The sequence below is a fragment of the Arachis ipaensis genome, chromosome B8, assembly GCF_059453495.1.
Source record: "Arachis ipaensis isolate K30076 ecotype BB chromosome B8, ASM5945349v1, whole genome shotgun sequence".
NCBI lineage: Eukaryota > Viridiplantae > Streptophyta > Magnoliopsida > Fabales > Fabaceae > Arachis > Arachis ipaensis.
In genome coordinates, this window is record NC_142443.1 from 83,276,714 (window position 1) to 83,302,505 (window position 25,792).

At 36.4% G+C, this 25,792-nt stretch overlaps 2 protein-coding genes and 3 pseudogenes across 2 annotated transcripts; 2 read left to right on the forward strand and 3 right to left on the reverse strand.

Annotated features, from left to right (window-relative positions):
• Positions 1-404: 404 nt before the first annotated feature.
• Positions 405-1,173, reverse strand: LOC110262474 (uncharacterized). The gene is made up of 2 exons (XM_021108269.2): positions 1,072-1,173; positions 405-977 (listed from the first exon to the last, which is right to left on the reverse strand). The coding sequence occupies exons 1-2, from the start codon at positions 1,171-1,173 to the stop codon at positions 405-407; spliced, it is 675 nt and encodes a 224-aa protein (XP_020963928.2).
• Positions 1,174-1,717: 544 nt separating this feature from the next.
• On the reverse strand, positions 1,718-5,113 carry LOC107611154 (uncharacterized; annotated as a pseudogene).
• Positions 5,114-10,967: 5,854 nt separating this feature from the next.
• LOC148548633 (2-hydroxyisoflavanone synthase pseudogene) lies at positions 10,968-11,546 on the reverse strand (annotated as a pseudogene).
• Positions 11,547-13,626: 2,080 nt separating this feature from the next.
• Positions 13,627-20,985, forward strand: LOC107613042 (cyclin-T1-3). The gene is made up of 7 exons (XM_016314876.3): positions 13,627-13,985; positions 14,978-15,273; positions 15,591-15,672; positions 18,329-18,463; positions 18,913-19,088; positions 19,171-19,322; positions 19,557-20,985. The coding sequence occupies exons 2-7, from the start codon at positions 15,047-15,049 to the stop codon at positions 20,528-20,530; spliced, it is 1,746 nt and encodes a 581-aa protein (XP_016170362.1). The 5' UTR covers positions 13,627-13,985; positions 14,978-15,046; the 3' UTR covers positions 20,531-20,985.
• A 3,074-nt stretch (positions 20,986-24,059) lies between these two features.
• Positions 24,060-25,606, forward strand: LOC148548634 (zinc finger BED domain-containing protein RICESLEEPER 4-like; annotated as a pseudogene).
• The last annotated feature ends 186 nt before the right edge of the window (positions 25,607-25,792 follow it).

A 25,792-nucleotide genomic window follows, 5' to 3' on the forward strand; every position in this document is an offset into this window, starting at 1 on the left:
ATAATATATTTTTTTTAACTTATAAGAGTATATTTTGTGCCAAAGAAGTGTAGAATAGTAGAAAATCATCACATACTAAGCAAAATTTGATGAAAGTGCTGCAGAAGTGCATAATTTTTGGGACAAAATTATACAATACAAGTAAATGAACACTAATAATTAATTTAAGTGAAGAATATTAACATACATAATGCAGAACTCAATAAAATTCAACAGAATGCACAAAAGAGTTGCAATGTAGCTAGTATACTTCACTTGTCCAGCATAAGAAAAAAAGAACATAACCCTGCGATTTCTATTAAGTTTACCAAAAGACCCTAGTAAGTTTTGCAAAATATCTTAATAAGTTTAGCAATACACCCGAATAAATTAACAATTAAGATAACCCAGTAAACCAACAATAGTTAAAAGTTGTCCATTATATCTCGTGCGAATGCTTCCTTTTCCTCGTCTAAGCTCCAAAAGGTTGCCTTCAATTCTGGATTCTGCACAAATTTTTTTGCAATCTGCACGATCTCCATTGTAGTGAAACCAAGACACTTCAGTGTACGGCCAAGATTCACTTGCTTATTCACACCAGACATTGCATTGGCTAGTACCTGCACATGCTTTCCTTGATCCTCAACTACAGATTTAAAAGTTTCTGCTAAGTTTGATAGGACCGCAGCATCATTGGTTTTTTTACTTGTAGTGTGACGTCCTTGATTTTTCTCACTTGATGAAGCAAATAAGGTTGAAAAGGTATTGGGTAGTTCGCTCTCGGCAGCTGCTAAATCTTCCATGTCAATATCGTTACCGCCTAAACCCAAGCCACCAGATGTGGCCGCAGCAAATGTAGAGCCAGGTGTGACATCTTCTTCAGCATCTTTTTCACTGCATGCATCAAGACCAGTAGCTCTATTCTTGCCAAAAATGCTCCCAAGACGTTCGAACAACGGAAATGGCTTGCCTGGAGTGTAGAGTATAACATTGCGACCCTGTACAACATAAAACAAAGCCAACAATTACATGTTCATAAAAGTGAGTACTTGTAAGAAGAATGAATAAATGCGAAAAAAATTATGATCACACCTTTTCCCAAGCTTCCAATACTTGTTTACTGTCCACTTCAACACACATCTTTTCGGAATTCCACTCAAAACCACTACAACCCAACATCTCAGCCACAAACATATATTTTTCTTTCAGCCGCTTGTGTTTGTTTCTGATGTGCTTCACAGTGAGACCACATCCAGGAAACTTTTCATTCATCTTGTCCGCCAGTTTTTGAAATGCCCCTGGCTTAAATTGACCGGCATCTGCCCTTTTGCCTTTAACAACCAATTCCTCCATAAACACCACAAACTGTTCAGTTTCTTGTTCAGTCCATTGGCGGGGTATGGAGGCCATTTGCTGCTAGATAAGAACAAATAAAGTAAACCATGGCAGCATAATTACTATCAAAATTAGAGTTCAATGGTATGAGAATTACTTACAGCAAAATAAAAGCTAATAGCAAATAAAACTAAAATATGTTTAATTAGAATAATCACTATTAAAACAATTAAAACAATTAAAACAAGACCTTGTCTAATTATATGTTTAATTGAAATACAAATTATGAATCCGAGTTGGCAAATACATATTGCACAAAGAAAAAAACTGAAATGAATTCAAATACAATAATTTATAGGCTAGGCCAATTGCAAACATAACAAAACCAGCAAAGATAAAAATTCTACTCGCCACGTTCTCCCCTCCATATTTCCCACATCTCGGTTGCTAGGTCCTCACGCCATTGAGTCCACTCATGGCTACTTTCCACAACATCAATTGTTTCACCTTCATCAACAATAGTATCATCTCCAATGGGTATGTGTTTTGGCGCAAGAGTTGCATCTTCTTCGGGATCAACATCCATGTTCATACGAATAAAGTTTTGTAACAAACAACAAGCAATAATAATGTGGCTTTGAACTCTAATAGGATAGAACGAGGGACTTCGTAGAATTCTCCATCTTTTCTTAAGCAACCCAAATCACCGCTCAATCACATTTCTAGCTGAAGAGTGCTTCTTATTAAATAATTCTAGACGATTTTGTGGTGCCCGATGACCTTGAACCCACTCATTCACATGATAGCGAACATTTCTATAAGGAGATAAAAATCCTCTGCCATTGGTATAGCCGGCATCCACTAAGTAATAACACCCTAAAACGGAAGGATGGAAAAATATAAGAAATATATGTAATTCTCATATTCAATAGTTATTATTCTTTTCAAAAGATTAATTTAGACATACCAATAGGTATTTTCAAGCCATTATGTCGAGTAATAGCATCCCTAAGTACCCTTGAATCAGATGCCGATCCTTCCCAACTGCTAAGGACATAGACGAAATTCATGTTCCGATTGCAAACTCTTAAGACATTGGTGGATATTCTAGATTTCCTCGTTCGATATATAGATTTATCACTCTTCGGGACTGTGACATCTATGTAAGTTCCATCTAATTCTCCTAGATAACCCTATCAAATGTAAAAAAAAAAACAGTTATTACACGCAGAGTAAACGTGACCAATAAAAATTAGAGCTACATACACGACCTACCTTGAACCATTTTCATCTGGGATCTACACAATCTTTCGGTACAGGGTCTGCCTTTGCAAATAAGATACTTTGGACACACAAAATCGAACGCAATACCTTGTGAAAATACCTACTAATAGTTTCACCAGACCTATAGAACCTAACCTGTACGCTGCGATTTTTGGTATGGTGAGCTAATATGATTAAGAAAGTAGCTACTTGCTCGTCTATGCCAACATGACCATCTTCGTCTAATCCACCTTGAACTTGTAGCAATTCACATAAAGTTGCAAATGCATTCAAACTCATTCTTAACTCCCATATGCAATTTCTATCTCCACCCTCCCCAATGATATTATCTAATGCATCTCTCTTTAGTGGCAATGTGTTCACTCTTCGACCAATCGAAGAATGACCCCGCCTTCTATTCCTAATATACATATATAGATTGACTAAAAAAAGCAGCATTAACGTGTCAAATTGCATTCTCATAATCCAGTAATATCCAACACATATCTTAATTTGTTCAGAATGATCCATCATCACTTCCTAAGAGACAATAACAAGTAAATACATAAAAGAAGAATCCTAATAATTTCTACAAATACATAATACAAATCATGATAGCAAACAACTTGGTAAGCAGTTTGATAACCAATTTTATAAACACAATACAAATAAATTATCCTCTACCATTCTTCAATAGATAATAATTAAAATTCTCACCTATTAATAATTTCATAAGCAATTTAATTAACATATTAATCAGCAATTAGAGCAACATTTTTATCACTAGTTTTATCAACAATCAGCACTAACAAGCTCAGCAGATCAGTAACAAAATTTTATTTATCACAGCAGCAACAACTCTTTCTACAATTCTTTTATTTTTGAAGATTTTGCTGCATAGTTGGCCAGAAAATGTTTGAGGGTGAGAACAATTTATCAAGTATAACTTATAATAAGTTTCTTTCAATTAGGCAGATGGCTTTTTCCATTCTTTTTCGTCTTCAATTAGGAAAAATAACTTATCAAGCTTCAAAATGCATTTAAAACAACCACCACCGAGATTATCCATTGCCTATTGAAGATTTCAGATGAAAACAAAATAAATAATGAACAATACCCAAATACCCAGGTTTACATACAATTCGAATATCCACATACCCAAATTCTGGATTAGCAATTAATCAACAATAACCCATCTGATAAATAATCAAAATTAAAGGAAGAAACTTCACAAAAGAAAAAATACCAGAGATGGCAAAGCACACCGAGAGGGCAGATGTTGCAGTGGCGGAGGATGAAAGACTCAACGCGCAGCAGAAGCACAGCTAGGGTTTGAGGTTAACGTGGCTACCAGATGGAGAGGCAAAGATGGCAGAGTAGCAACACAAGCTCACTGCGACCGGAGCAGAGCATGCAGAAATCAGATAGGAGAGTCGGCGGGAAGCATAGACAATGTGCGGCGGTGGTACACCTTCGATAATGCAGAACAACTACATAAGAAATTTTCACTGCTTAGGGTTTGATACAAAGAGGGGACCTTTTTGGAATTTCAAAAAATTAACGAGGACAAAATTGTCTGAAAATATTGATACTGATCCGTGTCCATCGCCCTTCATCCGTGTCTCAGCATTTTACCGAGACATGAAATACATGTAACTTGTGTGTGCTTGTGTGTAACCGTGTCCTTCTTATTTCTGTGTCTCAGAATCCAAACAATAGACACGTCTCACTGTGTCTATGTCTTGGCAAGATACGGACATCAAACAAATACAGCCTTATATCCATTGATCGGGATACGATGCCATCAATTGGCGAGAATACGTTACTAGCCACTTCACACAGGGGGAATACTATTGACAATCACTTTGGGGGGAAATAAGGGATGAGTCAATTATAATAATAGATAATACTGGTAAGCTAAGATATTAGGTTACTGGTGACGGTAAAAAATGGAGGTGAAGAACATCAAATTTAGCTGCTAGGACTAAATTCTCATTTTAAACTTTGGTCAACACAATAAACTAAATATTGTCAGTCCAACTACATTAAATAGCTCAGCTTAACATATTTTCATTTATAAAATTAAAAAGTGATCCTGACCTCAAAAGGGATTGTCGAAAAGACCTCATTAAAATAAAATATTTTATTTTACCATACCTGGCTCACGGGTGCGCAAATTAGTTTTTGGGTGTTTCGGTAGCCATAATAAGCAACATGCACCAAATTTGTTTCCATAATTGAGACACTATGACATAACTTATAAGATATTGATCTTTTACACTTTTATTTTTTTGAATTTTAAAATTTTAAAATTTATCCTTTCATTTTCAAATCTTTTTCCCTCTTGTTCATCTCTCATCTAATCATCTTCTACTTCGGTCTCTGCAACTCTTTCCTATCTTTCTCTTTTCTAAAATAAAAATTCAATTAGTCTCTTATTCTCCATAAATAGTTTATATGTCTTATATATCGTTGTTCTCTCTAATTGTCAAATATATACCTTCTCTTCAAATTTCACTAAATCTCTTTTTTTTAATGATTTTATTTAATCTTTTATTTGTTTATTTATTTATTTTTTAGATTGTTTGTTACAAGCTTGACCCTAGAAAGGAAGACGGTTTAGACAAAAATTAGTATTAGACACTAAGATATCCCTTTCATCATTGCCATTAAGGAAAAATAGAACCACAATGACTAATTCATAAAACAATCAAATGACCTATTACTGCCTGTTACAAAGCATTTTAGAGAGCAACTCCATGTAATACTTTTTTAGTATCATTTTTGACATCTACACTAACGGAATTAATTTAGAACTAAAATTTGCATATACAATATTTGAAATGAGACTAATTTCAGTAAAAAGAGACCAGATCATTTTAAATAAAAACCAATTAAATGTTGCCACTTGTGTAACGTATTACATGAACATTTGAATATTGTTATTGTAACATGGTGATAAAAAATCAATTAAACTAAATAATAAGTATTCAGTTGTATTCTTGCATTATTATTCTATTTTGTCATTATCTTTTTCTCAATTTGATAGAAAGATAGATCCAAAGCAATTCAATGTAAGTTTTTTTCAATTATTAAAAAAAAAGTCTAATTTTTCGTTAAATCCAAATACACAAAAATCTAATTTTTTTTTCTTCTAAATTTAATGAGCTAAAATATGCAATGCCTGTAATCTGTTTTTTTTTTTAATGTTTTTATGCTTAATTAAATAATATTTAAATAATATTTTATTAATGTGTAATATCTTTTAAATATGGTATATAATTATTAATTTGTAAACTCTATAATTTTTATTTTATATATATTCAAATAGGTCCCTAATAAATTTTAGGTTGGACGTTTTTGTCCTCAAGAAAATTTTATTATATTGAAGTCCTTAAATTTTATAAAAATAAGACATATAAATCCCTATTTTAGTTAAATTCGTTGTTTTCACTTGGATAAATAAATCCTTTAAAGTATGATGTAAGGACCTGGGTGTCTTATTTTTGTAAAGTTTAGAGATTTTAACATAATAAAATTTGTGTGGAGACAAAAACGTCTCATGCGAACTTAGGAACCTATTTTGATATATACTCTTTATTTTAGTTAATTTTTATAATTTAATTAAAAATATTTAAAATAATTAAAAATAATATAAAATTTAAATTTGAGTTAAGAATAAATATTAGAGTGACAAATTTCACATTAAATCTCAAATTAATTTTAATGATATATAGTTTCACAAATACTTATGTAACATCTTGTGAGATGCAAAATAAAATTGAACGAAAACCAAACATTAAACATGCTAAACTAAGGATATATATTCACTATTTACTATTATTTTTTAAAGTACTTTATTTATTACATACATATAATTAACTTAAATACTTTTGATTTTTATAAAAGAATGCTTGAAAAATTGTATCCAAATATGTACAAGATGTCTCTGGTACGGGTTGAGAGATGGATCGAGAACTTGCGGGTTAAGGCAGATGCCAGATCACTTGACTGGAGCAATGGGGGGAGGTACCTGCAAAGACACTCCGACGCTCAAGTCAGAATGGATCTAAGAGGTATAAGGTGTGAGGAATGAATGAATACCTGGAGGGACCTGGGTCATCTATTTATAGGTGATGGTGAATATCTTATCTTATCTTATTTGGCTAAGATAAGGGAGACGTTTGAATTATCTTATCTTATCTTATCTTATTTGACTAAGATAAGGGAGACGTTTGAATTCGAAAGTTGGTTATGAGCTCTAGTGGGCTGGTTCCGGGCCTTCTGGAAGGGCGAAGCGGGTCGGACCCTGGTAACCGGATTCGGAGACCATTCTGGGTGTAGGATCCGTGGGCCGGATCCGTAACAGTTGCCCTCGGAGCGAGAGAGTGAGGGTGCTCGGTCTCATCGCTGGAGAAACCTTTTCCTCGCCATTGTGGTTTGGCAAGGAGATCGTTGTTTGGTTTTTCCGATCGAGGTCGAGGATTTGGTGAGTTCCTAGCCGTCTCATGGTCAGGCGAGGAGCCCGTTGTTTATGCGTCTCATCACATGCCGGGTTTGATGACCGTTCCGAAGAAGGGCCCGGAGATCGGGTCTGGAACAGTTGCCCCCGGAGCATGAGAGTATGCTTTCTTGGTCTCAATGCTAAGTCATTGGAGAGTTCGATTCTCTGTGGTTCGGGAGACTGTGAGGGGTCTGAAAAGGGCGTGACGTCATCATGCACCAATTGGTAAGATGTTGATCAGTATGGCTTTTCGCGAGTTGGAAGACCGTCAGCTCATACTTGTTTTGTGTGGCCTTTTTTGGGCCATTATTGTGAACTTATTTTAGGCCTCTTGGTTGGCCGATTTCAAGACTTTGTTTATTTAGCTTATTTGGATTTCCGTTTTGTTGGCTTTGCGGGTGATCGATTCACGAGTCACTATTTTTGTTATTTGGATATCCGTTTTGTTATTTGGATATCCGTTTTATTGGCCTCAGGTGATCGATTCCCGGGTAGCCGTTTACTTATTCGGATATCCGTTTTATTATTTGAATATCCGTTTTATTGGCTTCGGGGTGATCGATTCCCGGGTAGCCGTTTACTTATTTGGATATCCGTTTTATTATTTGGATATCCGTTTTGTTGGCCTCGGGGTAATTGATTCCCGTGTAGCCATTTGCTTATTTGGATATCTGTTTTGTTATTTGGATATCCGTTTTGTTGGTCTCGGGGTGATTGATTCCCGGGTAGCCGTTTACTTATTTGGATATCCGTTTTATTATTTGGATATCCGTTTTGTTGGTCTCGGGGTGATCGATTCCCGAGTAGCCGTTTACTTATTTGGATATCTATTTTATTATTTGGATATTCGTTTTGTTGGCCTCGGGATGATCAATTCCCGGGTAGCCGTTTACTTATTTGGATATCCATTTTATTATTTGGATATCCATTTTGTTGGCCTCGGGGTGATCGATTTCCGGGTAGCCATTTACTTATTTGGATATCCGTTTTATTATTTGAATATCTGTTTTGTTGGCCTCGGGGTGCGGGTAGCCGTTTACTTATTTGGATATCCGTTTTATTGGCCTCGGGATGATCGATTCCCGGGTAGCCGTTTACTTATTTGGATATCCGTTTTATTATTTGGATATTCGTTTTGTTGGCCTCGGGATGATCGATTCCCGGGTAGCCGTTTACTTATTTGGATATCTGTTTTGTTATTTGGATATCCGTTTTATTGGCCTCGGGGTAATCGATTCCCGTGTAGCCGTTTGCTTATTTGGATATCCGTTTTGTTGGCCTTGGGGTAATCGATTCCCGTGTAGCCGCGTTTGGTTTGTGCCGTCAGATGGGGCAATGCTTTTGAGAAAATGAATTCTATTTATGGTTTGGGCCTCGTTAAAACCTCCCAATGTGGGTAGGAAAGAGTGCCCAGTAAGAAAATATACGATTAAACGACTTAAGCAATAAATGCAAGTAAAAAAGGCAAAATATAAAGGGTAAAGAGATAGTCTTAAACGACCTCAATCTTGTCGCTTTGGAAGGATGTTTCTACATATAGTAGCACCGTAAGTTGATGGAATTTCAGGATCTTGGAAGCTTGGTCCCGTCTAGTCTTTCGAGCATGTAGGCTCTTTTTTCAATTACCGTCCTAATTTGGTAGGGACCCTCCCAGTTGGGCGTGAGCATCCCTTCTCCGGGAGTGGGTGGACCGATATCGTTTTGTCGTAAGACGAGGTCTCCTGGTCCAAAGTCTCATCGTACCGTGATGCCATTGTACCTTAGACTTATTCTTTGATTTAGGGCTAGCTCCCGTAGGTGTGCTATGCTCCTGACCTTGTCTGCAAGGTCCCACTCTGCCTCTTTGTCGTTTTCTCGCACGGTTCTGCGCGGACTTTGGTCTTGGCGTGCATCGAGGTCGGCGAGGAAGATGCCTGCCGCATCTCGGGATCTCTTGCGGAGGGTCGAGCTGGTGTTCTCATACTCTACCGCGACTTTCCGGTCTCTGTGTATTGTGCCGATAGTGCCGTCATCGGCTTGGAACTTCATGAGTAAGAATTTGGTGAAGATGACCGCCGACAGGTTGTTAATGGTCTTTCTCCCGAGGATGATGTTTGTAGGTGGTGGAGTTCTTGAGGATGACAAATTCGGAGAGGATGGTCTTTCTTTGGTTCCCGGCTCCGATGGTGAGGGAAAGTATGATGGTGCCGTCCGGTTGAAGGAAGTTACCCCCGAGCCCGGTTACCCCATTATGGTGGGTTTGTAGGTTTTCGTTTCAGAGCCCGAGTTTGTCGAAGGATCCCTTGAAGAGGATGTTAGAATCTGATCATGTGTCGAGTAGTATTCTTCTGACCAGCCTGGTTCCTATCTTTGCGGAGATAACGAAGGGGGCATCTTTCGCCGAGGTGCCGTATTGGCAGTCCTCGGGGGAGAATGTTATCGCATTATTGGTGATGATTGTCGGGGTTTGGTTTCTGACTGTCAGGACCTTGAGGTTCTTTTTTAGTGCCGATTTTGACTTTTCCGGCTTATCCTTGCTTGTTATGACGTTGACAACTTTGGTCGGGTCTGTTTCCGGACTTTCCCGAGGGGCTTGTCTTTGTGTCCTTGGGTTGCATCCTTTCCTCTATGGTGATCTGTCTCTTTCTGTGCGTTTCTACTCCCTGATGATCTTGGCGAACTCGGAGAGCTTGCCGTCTCGTATGGCTTGCTCCAGAGCATCTTTTAAGTCGATGCAGTGCTGTGTTCTGTGCCCGTATCCTCGGTGGTAGTCACAATATAAATTCTTGTTGCCGCCCGTTCTTTCTTTAAGTGGTCGGGCCTTCGGAAGGACGCCTCGGTCAGTTATTTGGTGGTAGATCTCGGTGATGAGAGCTAACAAGAGGGTGTAATTTGAGCATTTGTCGGTTTGGAATGTTCCTTTTGGTTTTCTCTTGGTGGGGTGTTTTGGCGAGGTGCCGTACTGCCGTTCTGCCGTTTATTGGCCACCACGACTTGGCTCACCTCCTCATCGTTTACGTAATCCTTAGTGACGCTCTGAATCTCATGCATAGTCCAGACTGGCTTCGCGGTGAGATACTTTCAGAAGTCCTCATTCATAAGTCCATTGGTCAGGCAGAGGCTCGCGACTGAGTCCGTGAGTCTGTCGACCGTCAGGTATTTTCTCGTAGATTCGTCTTGTCTTTGGGTAATTTCGAGCAAGCTAATGGGGTGTTTAGCTTTGGTGATTTTGATAGTGAACTAGGCCATGAACTTTCTGGTGATATCGTGGAAGCTGGCTATGGACCCGTTTGGGAGGGTGTTGAACCATTTGATCGCAGGGCCAGCTAAGGTTATTGAGAAGGCCTTACACCGGATCATGTCGGCGGCTCCTTCCAGGTTCATCCTGGCCTCGCAGGCCGTTAGGTGTTCCCGGGAATCGTTGGTCCCGTCCTATTTCATGTCAGTGGGCTTGTTGAAGTCCTTCAGGAGTTTGGCTCTCAAGGATTTTTCTGTGAACGGGATGGCTTCCATTATCACGTGCATGTTCCCTGCTCGTTTGGCCTCCCGATGGTGCCGTCGGTCATCTTCTCCGCGTCGGTGTTTCGGGTCTAGGGAAACGCTGCGATCATGCTATTTGCAGTGTTGTTGCTCAGAGGGCCTGGTGTTCCTGGTATCGCGATGAGATTAGGTCTTGGAGGTCGCTTGGCTTGTATGCTTCGGGTGGTACCGTTCTTTGGGTGTAACTCGGCCTTTGAGGTTTTGCACCCTGAGGCACAACTCTTGGATTATCTGGACCGCCTTCTCTCCCAGGCCATCGGGTGGCTGGGCTTCAGTGGGAGGACGGTTGTCCTCTCTTGGTTGTTGCTGGGTTGGGGTTGGTTGGCGATGTGCCACGTTTATTATCCTCCCGTGGGTGGGAAGAGTGTTATCTTGGAGTTCGGGAGTTGGGCTTTGTAGGTTTTTGTTTGGGTGTCGGGTGGAGGATTGCTCCTCGAGGTTCTCCGTCATGCCGCCACGATTTGGCTGTCCCCCGTATCTGTGCAAGAACCTTGAGAACTTTCTTGATCTATTGGCTCCTGAGAGGTCTGAGCTTGGCCACGGTGGTAGCATTTAAGGAGGCCGTTCATGATGAGCTTCCTTATGAATTTTCAGTAAGGTCCGAAGGGGATCATGGCGACAGAGTTGTCACAGGTGAGGCGGCGGATGACAGAGGTTTGGAACCTAGTGTTGAAAGAGGTGACCTCGTGGGTTTGGAGGAAGAGCTTGAAGAGTTCAAAAGAAGAAGCAACCTCGGTGGGCATGGAGCCGAAGTAGAGGGAGAAGATGGGGCCATGGCGCTTGGAGAGACGGATGAGGGAGTGGTGAATGAGAGGATCCAAGAGGTGGAGGTGTCCCACTAAAGGGAGGCGAGACTTTGGGCTCAGAGGATTTGGAATTTCACCGTTGGAGTAGGGCGAGGGTGCATAAAGAGTGTTATCACTAAGAAGGTACTTGCAAGTAACATTGTTCCTTTGGGATTTCGCCATTGGAATAGGGCGAAGGTGTGTTATCGCTGCAAAGGTGATGTAAGTTAAGGAAACATTATTCCTTTGGGATTTCGCCGTTGGAGTAGGGCGAAAGGGTGCATAAACATGCAAATGTGATGCAAGTTAAGGAAACATTATTCCTTTGGGATTTCGCCGTTGGAGTAGGGCGAAGGCGTGTTATCCCTGCAAAGGTGATGCAAGTTAAGGAAACAATATTCCTTTGGGATTTCGCCGTTGGAGTAGGGCGAAAGGATGCATAAACATGCAAAGGTGATGCAAGTTAAGGAAACATTATTCCTTTTTGCTCTCAGTTGCAAGAAATCTGAGTTTGATGATTGCTCTTCTAGGTTATCCGCCATGCCGCCACAACGTTGCAAAGTCCCCACAGACGGCGCCAAGTTCTCGATCCATCTCTCAACCCGTACCAGAGACATCTTGTACATTGGCGCCGTCTGTGGGGAGGTACCTGCAAAGACACTTCGACGCTCAAGTCAGAATGGATCTAAGAGGTATAAGGTGTGAGGAATGAATGAATACCTGGAGGGACCTGGGTCCTCTATTTATAGGTGATGGTGAATATCTTATCTTATCTTATTTGGCTAAGATAAGGGAGACGTTTGAATTATCTTATCTTATCTTATCTTATTTGGCTAAGATAAGGGAGACGTTTGAATTCGAAAGTTGGTTATGAGCTCTAGTGGGCTGGTTCCGGGCTTTCTGGAAGGGCGAAGCGGGTCGGACCCTGGTAACCGGATTCGGAGACCATTCTGGGTGTAGGATCCGTGGGCCGGATCCGTAACAAAATACAAAGTATTTTTCATTCTAATTCTGTTTTAATTTATCAATATGATTTTTCAAAAGAACTATAATATTATAACAATTCCAATTTTGTGTTTTTTTAAAAATATTTTATTGAATTTAATTCTGATATATTGTTAGCATAAAATTATTTTACACGTAAATCTAATCATATAATGTTATATTAGTAAAAATAATTATTTTTTATATTTGATCGCATGAATAGTCATTCAAGAGAATAGTTGTATACAATAGTATAAAATAGTATAAAATATTTTACACTACCAGTGCATCAAAATTAAATTCACATTTCATTAAAAACATTTAACTAATCATATTTTCATACTTTATTTTTATTTTTATTAAAAATAGAAATAAAAATGATAAAACTAATCGGTGTTTTTCGTTTGCTTAGTCATATAAATATGTTTGGTTTGTATTTTTATTTTTTATATTTTTTTTAAAAAAGGTAAAAAACAAAAAGTAAAATTTATTATTTTTACTGTTCTATATTTTTCTTCATAAAATATCAAAAATGAAAACGCAGAACAAAATACTCTAAAGATTTGATTATTTGTGGAAAAATTTATTAATTTAAAAATAATATATTTATTGTATCACCAAAAAAAATATTTTTTATTAAATTTAATTTTAATGTACTAATAATATAAAATATTTTACATAATTATTCTTTATCTTTTTGTTTTTTAATGTTTATTATAAAGTGTATATATAATATAATCATTTAATTAGATTTATACATTTAATTTATAAATAGGTTTAATTATTGTGTTGATCTTTATAGTTTTGCGAAATTTTTAATTAGGTCCCTATACTTTTTTCTTTTTAATTGAATCCTTGCACTAATTTTTTTTTTAAATGGGTTTTTACATTTTTTTTTCTTTTATTTGAGTTTCTGTACTAAATTTTTTTTTAGTTGGGTGCTATCAAATTAAGCCAATTACTGCTAAGAGAGACTTAATTGAAAAAAAATTGGTGCAAAGACCCAATTTAAAAAAGAAAAAAGTATAGAAACTTAATTAAAAATTTTACAAAATTATAGGAATTAACAGAATAATTAAATCTTATAAATTAATATAATAATATACAACTAATTATCTGTATTTTTTATACTGCCAATAAATTTTATATGAAAAATAAATTCACAACCTGAAGAATAAATCATAAATAAATCATATAACAAAAAAGACACAAAAAAAAAAAAAATTATATATATTAAAAAAAATAGAGACAAAAAGAGAAAAGAGTGAGGGTTGGTGTGTAAGACACTAGGACGCTGTTCGGTTCTCTGTATAAGGTCACTGATACGGCGTAGTTCCATTCTTCTCTCTTCTTTTTATTTTCAGTATAAACCCTAATCTCTAAAATCGTCAAAAATCTTCTTCTTTTCTCTTCTTTCCGTTTCTTTGCTCTCTCTATTCTCTTACACAGTAACGTAAAGTCGTAAAACCCATTCTCCCTATAGACGCGTTTTGCCAGCGGACTCTTTGATTTCGGTTTCGCGTTCTCACTGCTTGAGGTGAAAGTTTTCTGTCGCCCTCCTCGAATTCTTCTCCGAAACCGGAATTGAACTTTGGTTTTCCTCTTTTTGACTTCAGGTAAACCTTAAATTTTGAGTATTTGATGTTGCCCACGAGCTTAATGGCGTTGGTTCCCGGAATTTTCAGCTTCAATATTTTGTTTTATTTTATTTTCTGGTTTATCTTTTTATTTTCGATTAATAGAGTAGTGTACGCTTTCGGGTATCATTAAGTTTTATTATTATGTTTGTAAACTTCGTTGTTCGAGTGTTTATGTGAATTCGTCTAGTGCTTTTTAGGCTATAAAATCATGGATATTATTGTGGAATGGAACTTAATTTTATGTTTTTTTTCTTGGTTAGATTTTTATGATGGTTAGATTAGTTATTAGAGGTTTATTAAAGTTGAGTTCTTGAGACATTTGGTTTGGGTTATCGAATGTCAAATTGGTGATGTAAAGTTTATTAATTTGTTTCCTACTTTTACCCTTTCATAGGGGGTTCGGGCCAATTTGTATTGGCATTCTTGAGAAGTTAAATGCTTTTCTTATTGAAAGATATTTTTAAAACTATAAATAAATAAGAAAGATAATCTGATAAATTTTTTTCGGGAGGGGGGGGGGGTGTTGAAACGTTAAAGGTCGAAAAGTGATAATTTAGCATTTTCTTCAAGTTGGAGAAAGTAACACACGAGGAAAAGGTGTAAAAGATTAAACAAATGCACCTTGGTGTTAGTGTTAGAAGATTGAATCTAAAGTTGAGACTTTAGCATTAAAGGCGATGATAACGGTCACTGGAGGATATACTTTGGGTGGTCACTCTCATTGATGGGATAGAGTTAAGCAGCTTTGAATTAGGCTGATAAGAAACAGATTGGAGAAATAGTAAGATGTGTATTTCATGTTTGACATAATTGAAGCTGGTTTGAAAAGGAAAAAATGAATTGAGAGATAGTTTAATATATTAGCATGTCATGACATAACATGGGATGGTTTTTCATTTTTGTCATTATTATTTACTCCCTTGTTACATTGCCTCTTTGTTTCTTATATTATTGCATTTAATGGATAGGGGACAATTTTAATTGGTGACGTAATCATTGCATTGTGATTGAGTAAAGTTCTACCAACTCTCAACCTCATGGCTGGATTGTTGCTTGGTGATGCTTCTCATCATGGAACACAGCAAGGTGGTTCTCAAAGATACTCTCAAGAGAAACCAGAGGATGGCTCTCGCTGGTACTTTTCTAGGAAGGAGATTGAGGAAAATTCACCATCCAAAAACGATGGCATAGATTTAAAGAAAGAAACTTACCTACGCAAATCATACTGCACATTTCTGCAAGATTTAGGCATGAGACTTAAAGTGTGAGTTTTTTACTGTTAGCCTCAGTGAACTATCTCCTTAAATGCAGATGGCAATTGTTTATTATTTGCCAGTTTAAGCTATTTAATAATTCTTTGTTCTTTGTTCCACTATCAACTGATATAAATGTGTGCCTGATTTTACAATGTATTAAATTGAAGCATACCATAGTTAAGGTTGTGTTAGCATGTAGCAGTGATAGGTTTCTTCGTAAGAACACATTAGGGGTATCAGCTGTGTTTATATTTAAGTGGTGATAAATTCATTTAACTTCATTTGGCATGTTCTTGCCACTGATTTAATTGTGATACTGATGCAGACCTCAGGTGACTATTGCAACAGCAATAATATTTTGTCATCGGTTCTTTCTTAGGCAGTCCCATGGAAAGAATGACAGAAGGGTTAGTTTATATATTTCTATGTGATAAATTGCTTACTGTTATTGTTGGATAATTGTTCTCTATTTGATCTTGAGGTATGAATAAAATCTATGTTATGGTTATCAATAGGCAGTGGTAGCAAATATATTTTTGGCTTGTTAGTATATAACTGTGGGTATCGTATTTAAATATTTTTGTTTCAAGAACTTGAGTGATTATATTTATAACTTATGAACTCCTAGTAGTTTGCTAAATCGATATTAATTCTGCTTGCTTAGTTGTATGCTCAGTTGTTCATTATTCGATGCTAATAAAAAATTTCTTGCAAAGAAGAAAAAAAATTATATAGAATGCTTTAATTTGATCCATGTAGCTCCCCGATTCCTGTGATAGAAAGGCTTTGTTATTGTTATTTTTGCACGCTTTGTATTTAAAGTAGTACTCATTGCTGAAGATTGATGGTATGGTTATATTGGATGTAAAAGATAATCTATAATCAATTATCACCAAAGTATATTATGATAAAATTGGCTTTTTGTTTGGAATATTCGATTTTCTTTGGATTTTATATTTCCTTCCAAAATAATATGGAATAATGGAAAACATTACTTCTTGGGTATGGAGAAATATTTTCATCTCCAAGGTGGGAAGTAATCTATCTCCTAACCGATCTACCATCCAAATCAGATGCTTTACTAGTCTTTCCCCCACAGCTTCAAACTCTTAATATGAGATTCTACCATTTTTTTTCTCACAATATGCTCCACAGTCTTATGTTCTCATTTTTCATTCTTTCCATTGGGATATGATTACTTTTTGTTCGCGCTTTATTGCCCAACACTCCATTTGATACAACATGGCCAGTCTAATAGTATTGCATAATTACAATAAAATTTACTCTTCATTATGTTGAATAATACATCCACGATACTTAATTCTCTTGATGTGATATGATGTTTTTCCAATCTTCACTTCTATTTTTTAGTTCTCCATTTCTGCTGAACTTACACTTAATATACCCCCATCTTATTGCAATTCATGTGCAAACCGTGTATTTCCATAGCTTGTCACCTCGAAGCTAATGTCATTTGAATCTTCCCTCGATTTGTCTATAAGAACAATATCATCATGATGGTATGGGTTCTTGTATATGCTTAGTAATCTCTAATACTAGGGTGGAAAGCTATAAGCTTAGAGATGAACATTGATGTTATTTACACCAATGTGAAGTTCCTGTTACACCACCTTGGTTCTCATATTAGCTGTAGCCATATTGTACTATGTCTTTTATTACATGAATATATGCCATCGTTACTCCCTTTCTCTACAAGATCTTTCATATGACCTCCTTTGTTACCCTCTCACGTCCTTTCCTAGTCAATGGAGAGCATATGTAAATCCTTCTTGTTACTTGTATAGAAAGTAGCTCTTCCACCTTTTGTTAATGCTTATGTTAGGGATCACAATCTTACCTTCTCATCCTTAATGCACTTGACTTCGTGTAAATCTCACGCCCTTCTTTCTCAACTTTTTGCTATCTTGTAAATTCTTCTTTTTCTTTTCTTTGTACCTAAAGATCGAGAAAGTCCCTCAAAAGCATCTCGTTCTTGCTTTCCTTACTGCCACTTTTGTCTTATTTTTAGCCATCTAACAATTTTCAAGTTTTCCACATTTGGCACAAAGAACACTGTTCAAAACATTCTGTTTTGACTTTCACCTTCTCTTGCATAGATGTCCCGTTACCAAGATTCCCTCCCTCTTGCCCCAATACCTCTTATTTCTCTATTGGTTTCTTTTACTACTTTTCTAATCACTTCTTTCATCTGACTCCAGATCTCTACACTTCCAACCTTATCCCATCTTGCTTTTTCTTAAATTTGTTTTTGGAATTTTTGTTTTTCTCCTTTCATCTACAACACTAGATCCCTGGGTCCCTCTCTTGATGACTTCTCCACCTTTTGTTCGACCTGAAAATCCATAATGAGCACCCTATATTGGGTTGTCAACTCTCTCGAGATAACTTTGCACTTAGTACAAAATTTCTGCTTGGATTTTCTAACATGGGAAAATCTATTTGAGTTTCTGTCACCAACCCCACTCTTATACAAGGTGTTAATCTTGCTTTTGAAAGCAACTGTTTGCTATAAGAATTAAGAAATCTGAAGGTTAAAGAGAAGTCCAAGATGGTTTCACCCTCTGTGTTCACCAATTTAAATTCCAAAACTATGGCTCCTGTGGATCCATATCTGCAACGTCTGATATACATGCAAGATTAATAATGTTAGCAGCTTCTAGGTTCAGGGTCATATATTACTCTGCTGTTAAATTGTTTTTCTTGTTAATATATGATTATTTTCAGTTTGATACAAATTGTATATGTAGTATTGTACAGTTGTACTGTGCTGACATCAACTAGCTGCTGATATGCTCTGGTTTAGTAAATCTTCCTTTGCTGTAGAAGTTTGGGTGTATTTTCATCTCTCTCTCTCACACATTTAAGCTTCTCTCTGCTCAGCATTTGTTTGTGTCCTTGCCTCTATCCTTTTCTGTGTTAGTATGCTATAATTTGGTTTTCTCAACTATGATTACTTACATCTTACTTGAATGGTGTATAGTTTATGTAAGATGAAATATTAAATGGACATTGTGGTAACTAGTGAAGTCTTGTGTTGTGCAGACAATTGCAACAGTGTGTATGTTTCTTGCTGGGAAAGTCGAAGAAACTCCTCGCCCACTAAAAGATGTAATTCTTGTTTCATATGAAATTATTCATAAGAAAGATCCAGCAGCTGTCCAGAGAATAAAACAAAAGGTATATCAAACGATATACCTCCTCACCCTTGCTCTTTTTACCAAGCAATCTCATCTGAATGTCAACTGGCTATTAATGAAGTTTTTGCCACGTTGATTTTGGTTGCTGTGTTCATTCTCAATGGTGTTGTTTGATTCATGTAGCTGATCCCACTTAGTGGGATAAGTCTTTCTTCTTGTTGTTCAGTGTCCATCTTTGTTCCTTTTCACTTTTAAAATTCCATTATATTGGGAAATATCTACATTTGAAAATGAGTTCTTGCTCCAGGTCTGTTATTGCATGCAAATGACTTAACAAGTTAAAGCTGGATTAAATGTTGTGATTGTTTTCTAGTATATCTTTTTGGTGTTTAACCTTGGGATCAATTCAGATCAAATTTCTTTTTTTTCCCCATCACTTCAAATATATCATTTTCTCATCCAAGTATTATTGTTGCATGTATGGCACAGGAAGTGTATGAACAGCAGAAAGAATTAATTTTACTTGGAGAGAGGGTTGTTCTTGCAACTCTTGGTTTTGATCTTAATGTGCACCATCCTTATAAACCTCTTGTTGAGGCAATTAAGAAATTCAAAGTTGCTCAAAATGCCCTTGCTCAAGTGGCATGGAATTTTGTAAACGATGGGTATGAAAGACTACAGCATTTTTGTTATGGCCAGTGGCCTTTGATTTCGTTTCCCCGCCTGAAATTAGGATGTGATGTGCAGACTTCGGACGTCTCTTTGCTTGCAATTTAAGCCCCATCACATTGCAGCTGGAGCAATATTCCTTGCGGCCAAGTTCCTCAAGGTGAAGTTGCCGTCAGATGGTGAGAAGGTCTGGTGGCAGGAGTTTGATGTCACCCCACGCCAATTGGAGGGTTGGTGTCCTTTTTTTCCAGTAATAATGATATAAAGAAAGGAAAACAAAGTACTATCTCATTGTCATTTCTTTTATCTTTCCCTTAGTCCTGTTGCTTATTTCTCTCATTCTGTTAATGTGTTGTCATAGTAAGAATTTTACTGTTAAATTATTGGAATGTGTGTGCATTCAAGCATACAGTGAATATTGCTGATGTTTATGCAAGACCTAACCCTGTGTCTACTTTGTGCAGAAGTGAGTAATCAAATGTTGGAGTTATATGAACAAAATCGAATGCCACCTTCAAATGAAGTTGAAGGAAGTACAGGAGGTGGGGTTGCCAGTCGGCCCACCACAAAAGCTCCAACTAGCAATGATGAACCTGCAACCACAAATAGTAATTCCCAGACATCTAGACCTGAATCATCAAAGCCTGTGTCTTCAAAGCCTGCACTTGATTCTTTCACTTCGAATCACAGTGGACGACCCATCTCAAATCATGGTAGAAATAGTGATTATGGGAATTCAGAAATGAAGCACAGGATGGAAGATGATGCCAAAGGTAATCAACATCCCGAGTGGGAATCTCTACCGTATAAGGAAAATTCACATGAAGGTCCAGACATTGGAAGATCTCGATCAGATAATGGTGAGAAAGATGATCACAGAGAAGGTACATTTGTCCGGCCACCCCAGGATGCTATAAAAAAAATTGATAGAGACAAGGTAAAGGCTGCGTTAGAGAAGCGAAGGAAAGCATCCAGTCATATAACTAAGAAGATGGATTTCATGGATGATGATGATCTCATTGAGAAGGAACTGGAAGAGGGAATTGAGCTGGCTCCTCAGAGTGAGAAGAATAAGCAGGAAAGGAGGCAAAGCTGGTCTAAGCCCTCAGACAGATCAGACTATGACAATATGCATGGAAGGCATCAAGATCATGCCGATGAGCATCCTCATGGGACAAAGGGTCTGTCATCTTCAAACGAACCAGATCCAAGTGCTGTGGAAGAAGGCGAGGTGTCAGCACTTGATGACATGAGTTTAGGGCTGTCTCCCAAGTCGGGGAACCGTAAGAGGAAAGCAGGGAACTCACCACGGCATAATTATGGCTCTGGATCTCACCACAACAATCGTCTCGATTACATGGAAGATCGAAACAAGGTCAGTCGACTAAGCCATACTGAGAGGGATAGCAAAAGGCACATACAGGAAAACCATGTTTGAGCATGTTTTTCCATGGCTGTATGTGTATTTGGTTATTTTTCCGAAATTTGTTCGGTGCACACTTGTGCTGCTTAGCAAACAGCGAAAGATACCTTAACCCAAGTTTGTTGGAAGGGCGTCATTTTGTCAACTTATGGGCATATTGAGGGCAAAATGTACAATAGAAGTTAAGTGTTTATATAGATTAAAATTGGACTTTAGTATGTCCATTTTCCTGCAAGATCATCCGTGTTGCTAGTAAAGATGGTGAATCGAGGAATCAGATAGAGGGAAATCGTTCCTCTCTCCTGTACCTAAGAGGTGGGATAGTCATGGGAAATGAATATTTGGTTTAATAACTTAGATGTAGGAAGTAAAAATGAAATTATTTAGTGCTATCTATAAATTGTTTGCACCACTATGGGACTGATCAGATTGTGCCTGGAACAAAATTTAACAGCGATTTTTTTCCCTCTCTAAGATGGGCTGTGTAAAGTTAAACACAGGTCTAATTAATGATAGAATATTGTTCTAGAGAAGAGAGATTAACACTAAATTATTGGGTGGGGAAAACTTTTTTTTTATTTTATTATTTTTTTTTGCATTCTGGGCCAAACAAAAACATTAATCATGCATTAACTTCGGCTAAAATAAGCCTTTGTTAGGCAATATCCTTCTGGATCATTCGTGGATTTTTTTTTTTGCTATATTTTTCTTAAATATTTTAGTAGTTCTGTTTCTGCTTTTCCATTTTGAGGTTATGATTGTCTTTTAAAATAATTATTTAAAACTTTTAAGTTTATGCTTGTTTTAAGTTGTTTCCAAAACGAGCAAAGAGGAAATTTTTAAGAGAGTGAAACAAGGAAAATTATGAGAACATAAAATAAGATAAAAAAAAAAAAGAAAAGAAAAGAAAAGAAAAAGCAGAAGATAAGGAAGAGAAAGAAGAGTTATAAATTGTGTAAAATTTATCAAAAAAATAGCACTCTAATTTTTTAACAATAACATAAATTTCTTAGTTTTGATTCTGAAATTTTGCTACAAAAGTACAGAAATGTTTTTAACAGTTTTTTGCTTCTTGTTATTCTTCTTTCTTTCTTTGTTTTATTGCTTTTTTTTTAGGAGCATTGTTTCTCATATTATATTAGATTTGAATGAACATATTTTTACTATATTACAATTTTATTTAGATTTGAATGTATGTAGGTTCATTTTGGTTCATTTTTTGTCTCACCAAATATATATGTATAAATATCTTCCAGAATAATAATAATAATAATAATAATAATAATAATAATAATAATAATAATAATAATAATAATAATAATAATAATAAAATCACCTAATTGCAACTTTAATTGTATTATTAATCTCTTCTGGAAACAGGTTGCTGCAAACTATAATGGTAACTTTTTTGAATCCCTACAAATTTTGAAATGGCAGATATGGCAGGTTTTTCAAGTATCAAGCTAAAACCCAAAGATAAATCTATTAATACATAATGAGAGAGTACTGAATGTTCTATATTTGACAAATAGAACTTTTTTTGCTTAACCCAAAGAACCATTCTTGACAAGTGGTGCATAATAAAAGGTAAAAAACGAGCTCAATTTTTGTACAGAGTTCTAGAATTGTGGCAGTAACTTTCTCATTGTTTTTATTGACAAAAAAATTTAAAATTCTCTACGCGAGAAATTTTTTACAAAAAAGCTTTTGGGTAAGCTTCAATCTTTCTCTAGTCTAAATCTATCATTTGCATCTCTCTTCTTTTTATTCCATCATTTTGTTTTTCTCTCAATTCAAATCTATCATTCTGCCGCTCTAAAGAAGTAGCTTCTGAGTTTTTGGGATTCATTCAATGTTTTATAATCTGACATCATCTTCTACAATTTTCACCTCCTCCCACCGTCCCTCATATCGGTGCTAATGATATCGACACCGTTTACCTCAGTCACCTCCATGACTCCACTGCCATTATTGCCTCAGTTGACTTTCCCTCCGCCGAGTACGAGAATTGCAAAAGGAATGTCAACGATGAGCCCTCTAGGTTTTTTTACGCGATGAAGGCGGTGGACAAGGATCCGATGGCAATGAAGAACAAATTGCAAGATGGCAATGAAGAACAAATTGCAAGAATACAATGGAGAGAAAGATCTTGAAGATGTTGGACCACCCGTTCTTCTGCACTACCAAAAAAAAAAAAAACCAATGAATATCGTAAGATTTACCGGCAGAATAACAAAAATAATCTGCTGGTAAATCGTTTACCGTCGAATTTTATGTCGGATAAAATCTGATATTATAAACCTCGCCGGTAACTAATTTCCAGTAGATTTATTTTTTCGACGGTAATTTGCGACAGAATTAGCATCGGATTATGATATTAAGGTTACAAAAATGAGATGCCAATTACCGTCGGTAAATTTGGCACCGTGCGCAGTGAGTTCGCTCCACTTTATCATTGAAAATTATCCGACGGTAAATCCCACAGTTATCTTTTTTTTTTTTTAATTAAATTGGATGATCATTACCGTCGGGTAATTCCGACAGTAGTTTTAATTTTTTTCTTGTACCTTGGTAAACCACAATTTTATGATTTATCTTGTGTTGAATTGACATTACAAGAAAGAAGGCCCGTCGGCACACTTTTTTCTTGTCACGCTTTTAAAGTGTTGCCAAAAATGGTCAATGGCCACGCTTTTATGAGGGTGGCCACTGATTTGTGATTTAGCGTTGCCATAAAGGAAAACTGGCATGCTTTTATGAGGGTGGCCACTTATTTGTGATTTGGCCACGTTTTTTTTGCCACGCTTCAAAAGGGTGGCCATCTAGAAAAATGGGCAAGCTTTTAAAGCGTGGCTAATTTGTCTTCCAACGGTCACATTTTTAAAGCGTGTCCATATCATGTATTTATTTGGACACCTTACAAAAACGTAGCGATAGGGTTCCCACCCAAAATTTACATTTTTGTTTTGTCTAAGTTTTCACTTTTAACCCTAAAAGTGATAACATTTTTGTTTTGTCTAAGTTTTCACTTTTAACCCTAAAACCAGTTTTAAATAAAAAAAATTCAAACCAAATTATATTTATTTTATAGTTTAGTTTCTAATCAAAATCATTGAAATAGTTTTAAATCTGGAACCAATTCACCCTGTCTCAAGCACAAATCCAGTCCTCTTCTCCTTCAGCTCTTGTAGTCTCCACCGCAGCCAGAACCGGAGCAGGCGATTGGCACCGGCACCAGAGCAGGCAACTGGTACTGGCACCGGCACAGGAAACTCACATCATCACTCTCTCCGATCAACGCTTCTGCTGTCGTAGCTCACCAAGTAATTCGTTTTCTTCTTGCGCTCTCTGTTTTACCTATTCGATTTTCTTTTCTATTTAATTCACTTCTTCAATCGATTCCAACTAGTGTCTCTGTAGTGGTGCCCATTGGAAAAAAAACTAATATGGATTGGATCTTTATACTCACAAATTAGGAGAAGCTGTAATTCTCCAAGATGCTTATTTTAATTAATAGATAGAAAACTGCAGAAGCATGATTCCCATGGATTCAAAGGGTTTTATAGGCAAAAGTAGTGTTCAACAGGTACGGTAGAGGAAAATAGAAGACGGTGAAGATGAGACCATGATTATTATTGGTGTGATATGATAATCACTACTAATTTCAATTGATTATTGCTATCTTTGTATGTTCTTAATTAACAGCTACGGCACACAGGCTCAAGCCAGGCAAGTTTTTGATGATAGATATGATGATGCATCATCCAAGCCTATAAATTGAACTCTTGTTGATTCATTAACTTGAATTTATTAATTTCTCTTTCCCTTAAGTAATGGTTAATTCTCAGAAACATGTAATTTTCTAGTAGGTATAGATAAGCTAGAAGCTAAACTATTTATTAGTAGTGCTCTTTAATTTGTATTTCCTTTTCTTCCATCTTCTTGTTTCTTTTTAATTACATGTCACCAAAAAATGTCAGTTATTAATTATTAGAGTGAAATTTGGGTTCTAATTTAATTCTTTGTTGTGGACTACTGATGATAATTATTCTTGGAAAATATTCTTCTTTAATTTGTAGCTATGCAGGGTTTGTTTTGTTTGATCTTTATATAGAGACTATATTAATTAGAAGCTAATTAAGATGCATGCTAATTAAGCTACTGCTCCCTACAGAAATGGTAGAACATATGTATTCAGTTCATCATTTGTTTTGGTTTTGATCATGACATGGATTGGTATTTCACATTTGTGTTTGTGTTTGTATATGAAATAATGGAGGCAGCAATTAACCGTAGTTTTAGTGTGTTTTAGAACCATTTATAGCGTCTGATACGAAGCACTTTCTCTGCTTCTCTCTGTGTTATTTATAATTTGTGTTAATTTTAATATGTTTGACACCAAATTTTGAGTTATGTACCTTGCTTTATATGCAGAGCAAGATAACTGAAAATACTAATATTGAAGTAGTAGGGATGTTTGCTAGCACTTAACCATCTTTCCCACCGTCAGGTGTTTGTAAAAATCGGTCAGCTGTTTAGGATAATTTTGATGTAGCGAATGCTACCGAGAAGAAGGGCAAATGCAAATATTGTGGTAGTTTAATACAATATGGGAACGGAACCAGCTCAATAGGAGGTCATTTGAGAAGATGCAAGCAAAATCCTAATAATAATTCGAACAAAAGAAGAAAAACAACGACCACACCGACTATAGATGAGCATGGTGTTTTAAATTCACCAAGTGCATCCAAATTTAACCAAGAGGAGGCTCGAAGGGCACTTGTGAAAATTTTTATTGGGAAAGAGCTACCATTTCGCTTTGTTGAGAGCCCGAAATTCCGAAGATTTGTGCATGCCTTACAAGCAAGATTCAAAGTTCCTTCACAGACTACATTAGCACGTGACATTGGAGCTCTTTATGATGAAGAGAAGATGAAGTTGCATGATTTTCTCTTGGCAAATTGTGGTAGAGTATGTCTAACAATTGACACTTGGACTTCAATTCAAAATTTTACTTATATGAGTTTGACAGCACATTTTGTTGATTTGGACTAAAAATTACATAAAAAATACTTAATTTTTGCCAAGTGACAAGTCATTCAGGAGAGGTTATAGGAGCAACAATGAGTCTTGTTTAAATAATTGAAATTTGAATCAATATTTAATGTTATAGTTGGTAATGCATCATCTAATGATGCTGCAATTAAATATCTTAAGCAGCGATTGAGTTCTTAGAATAGCATTATTTTGAATGGTGAATTTATTCATATGAGGTAT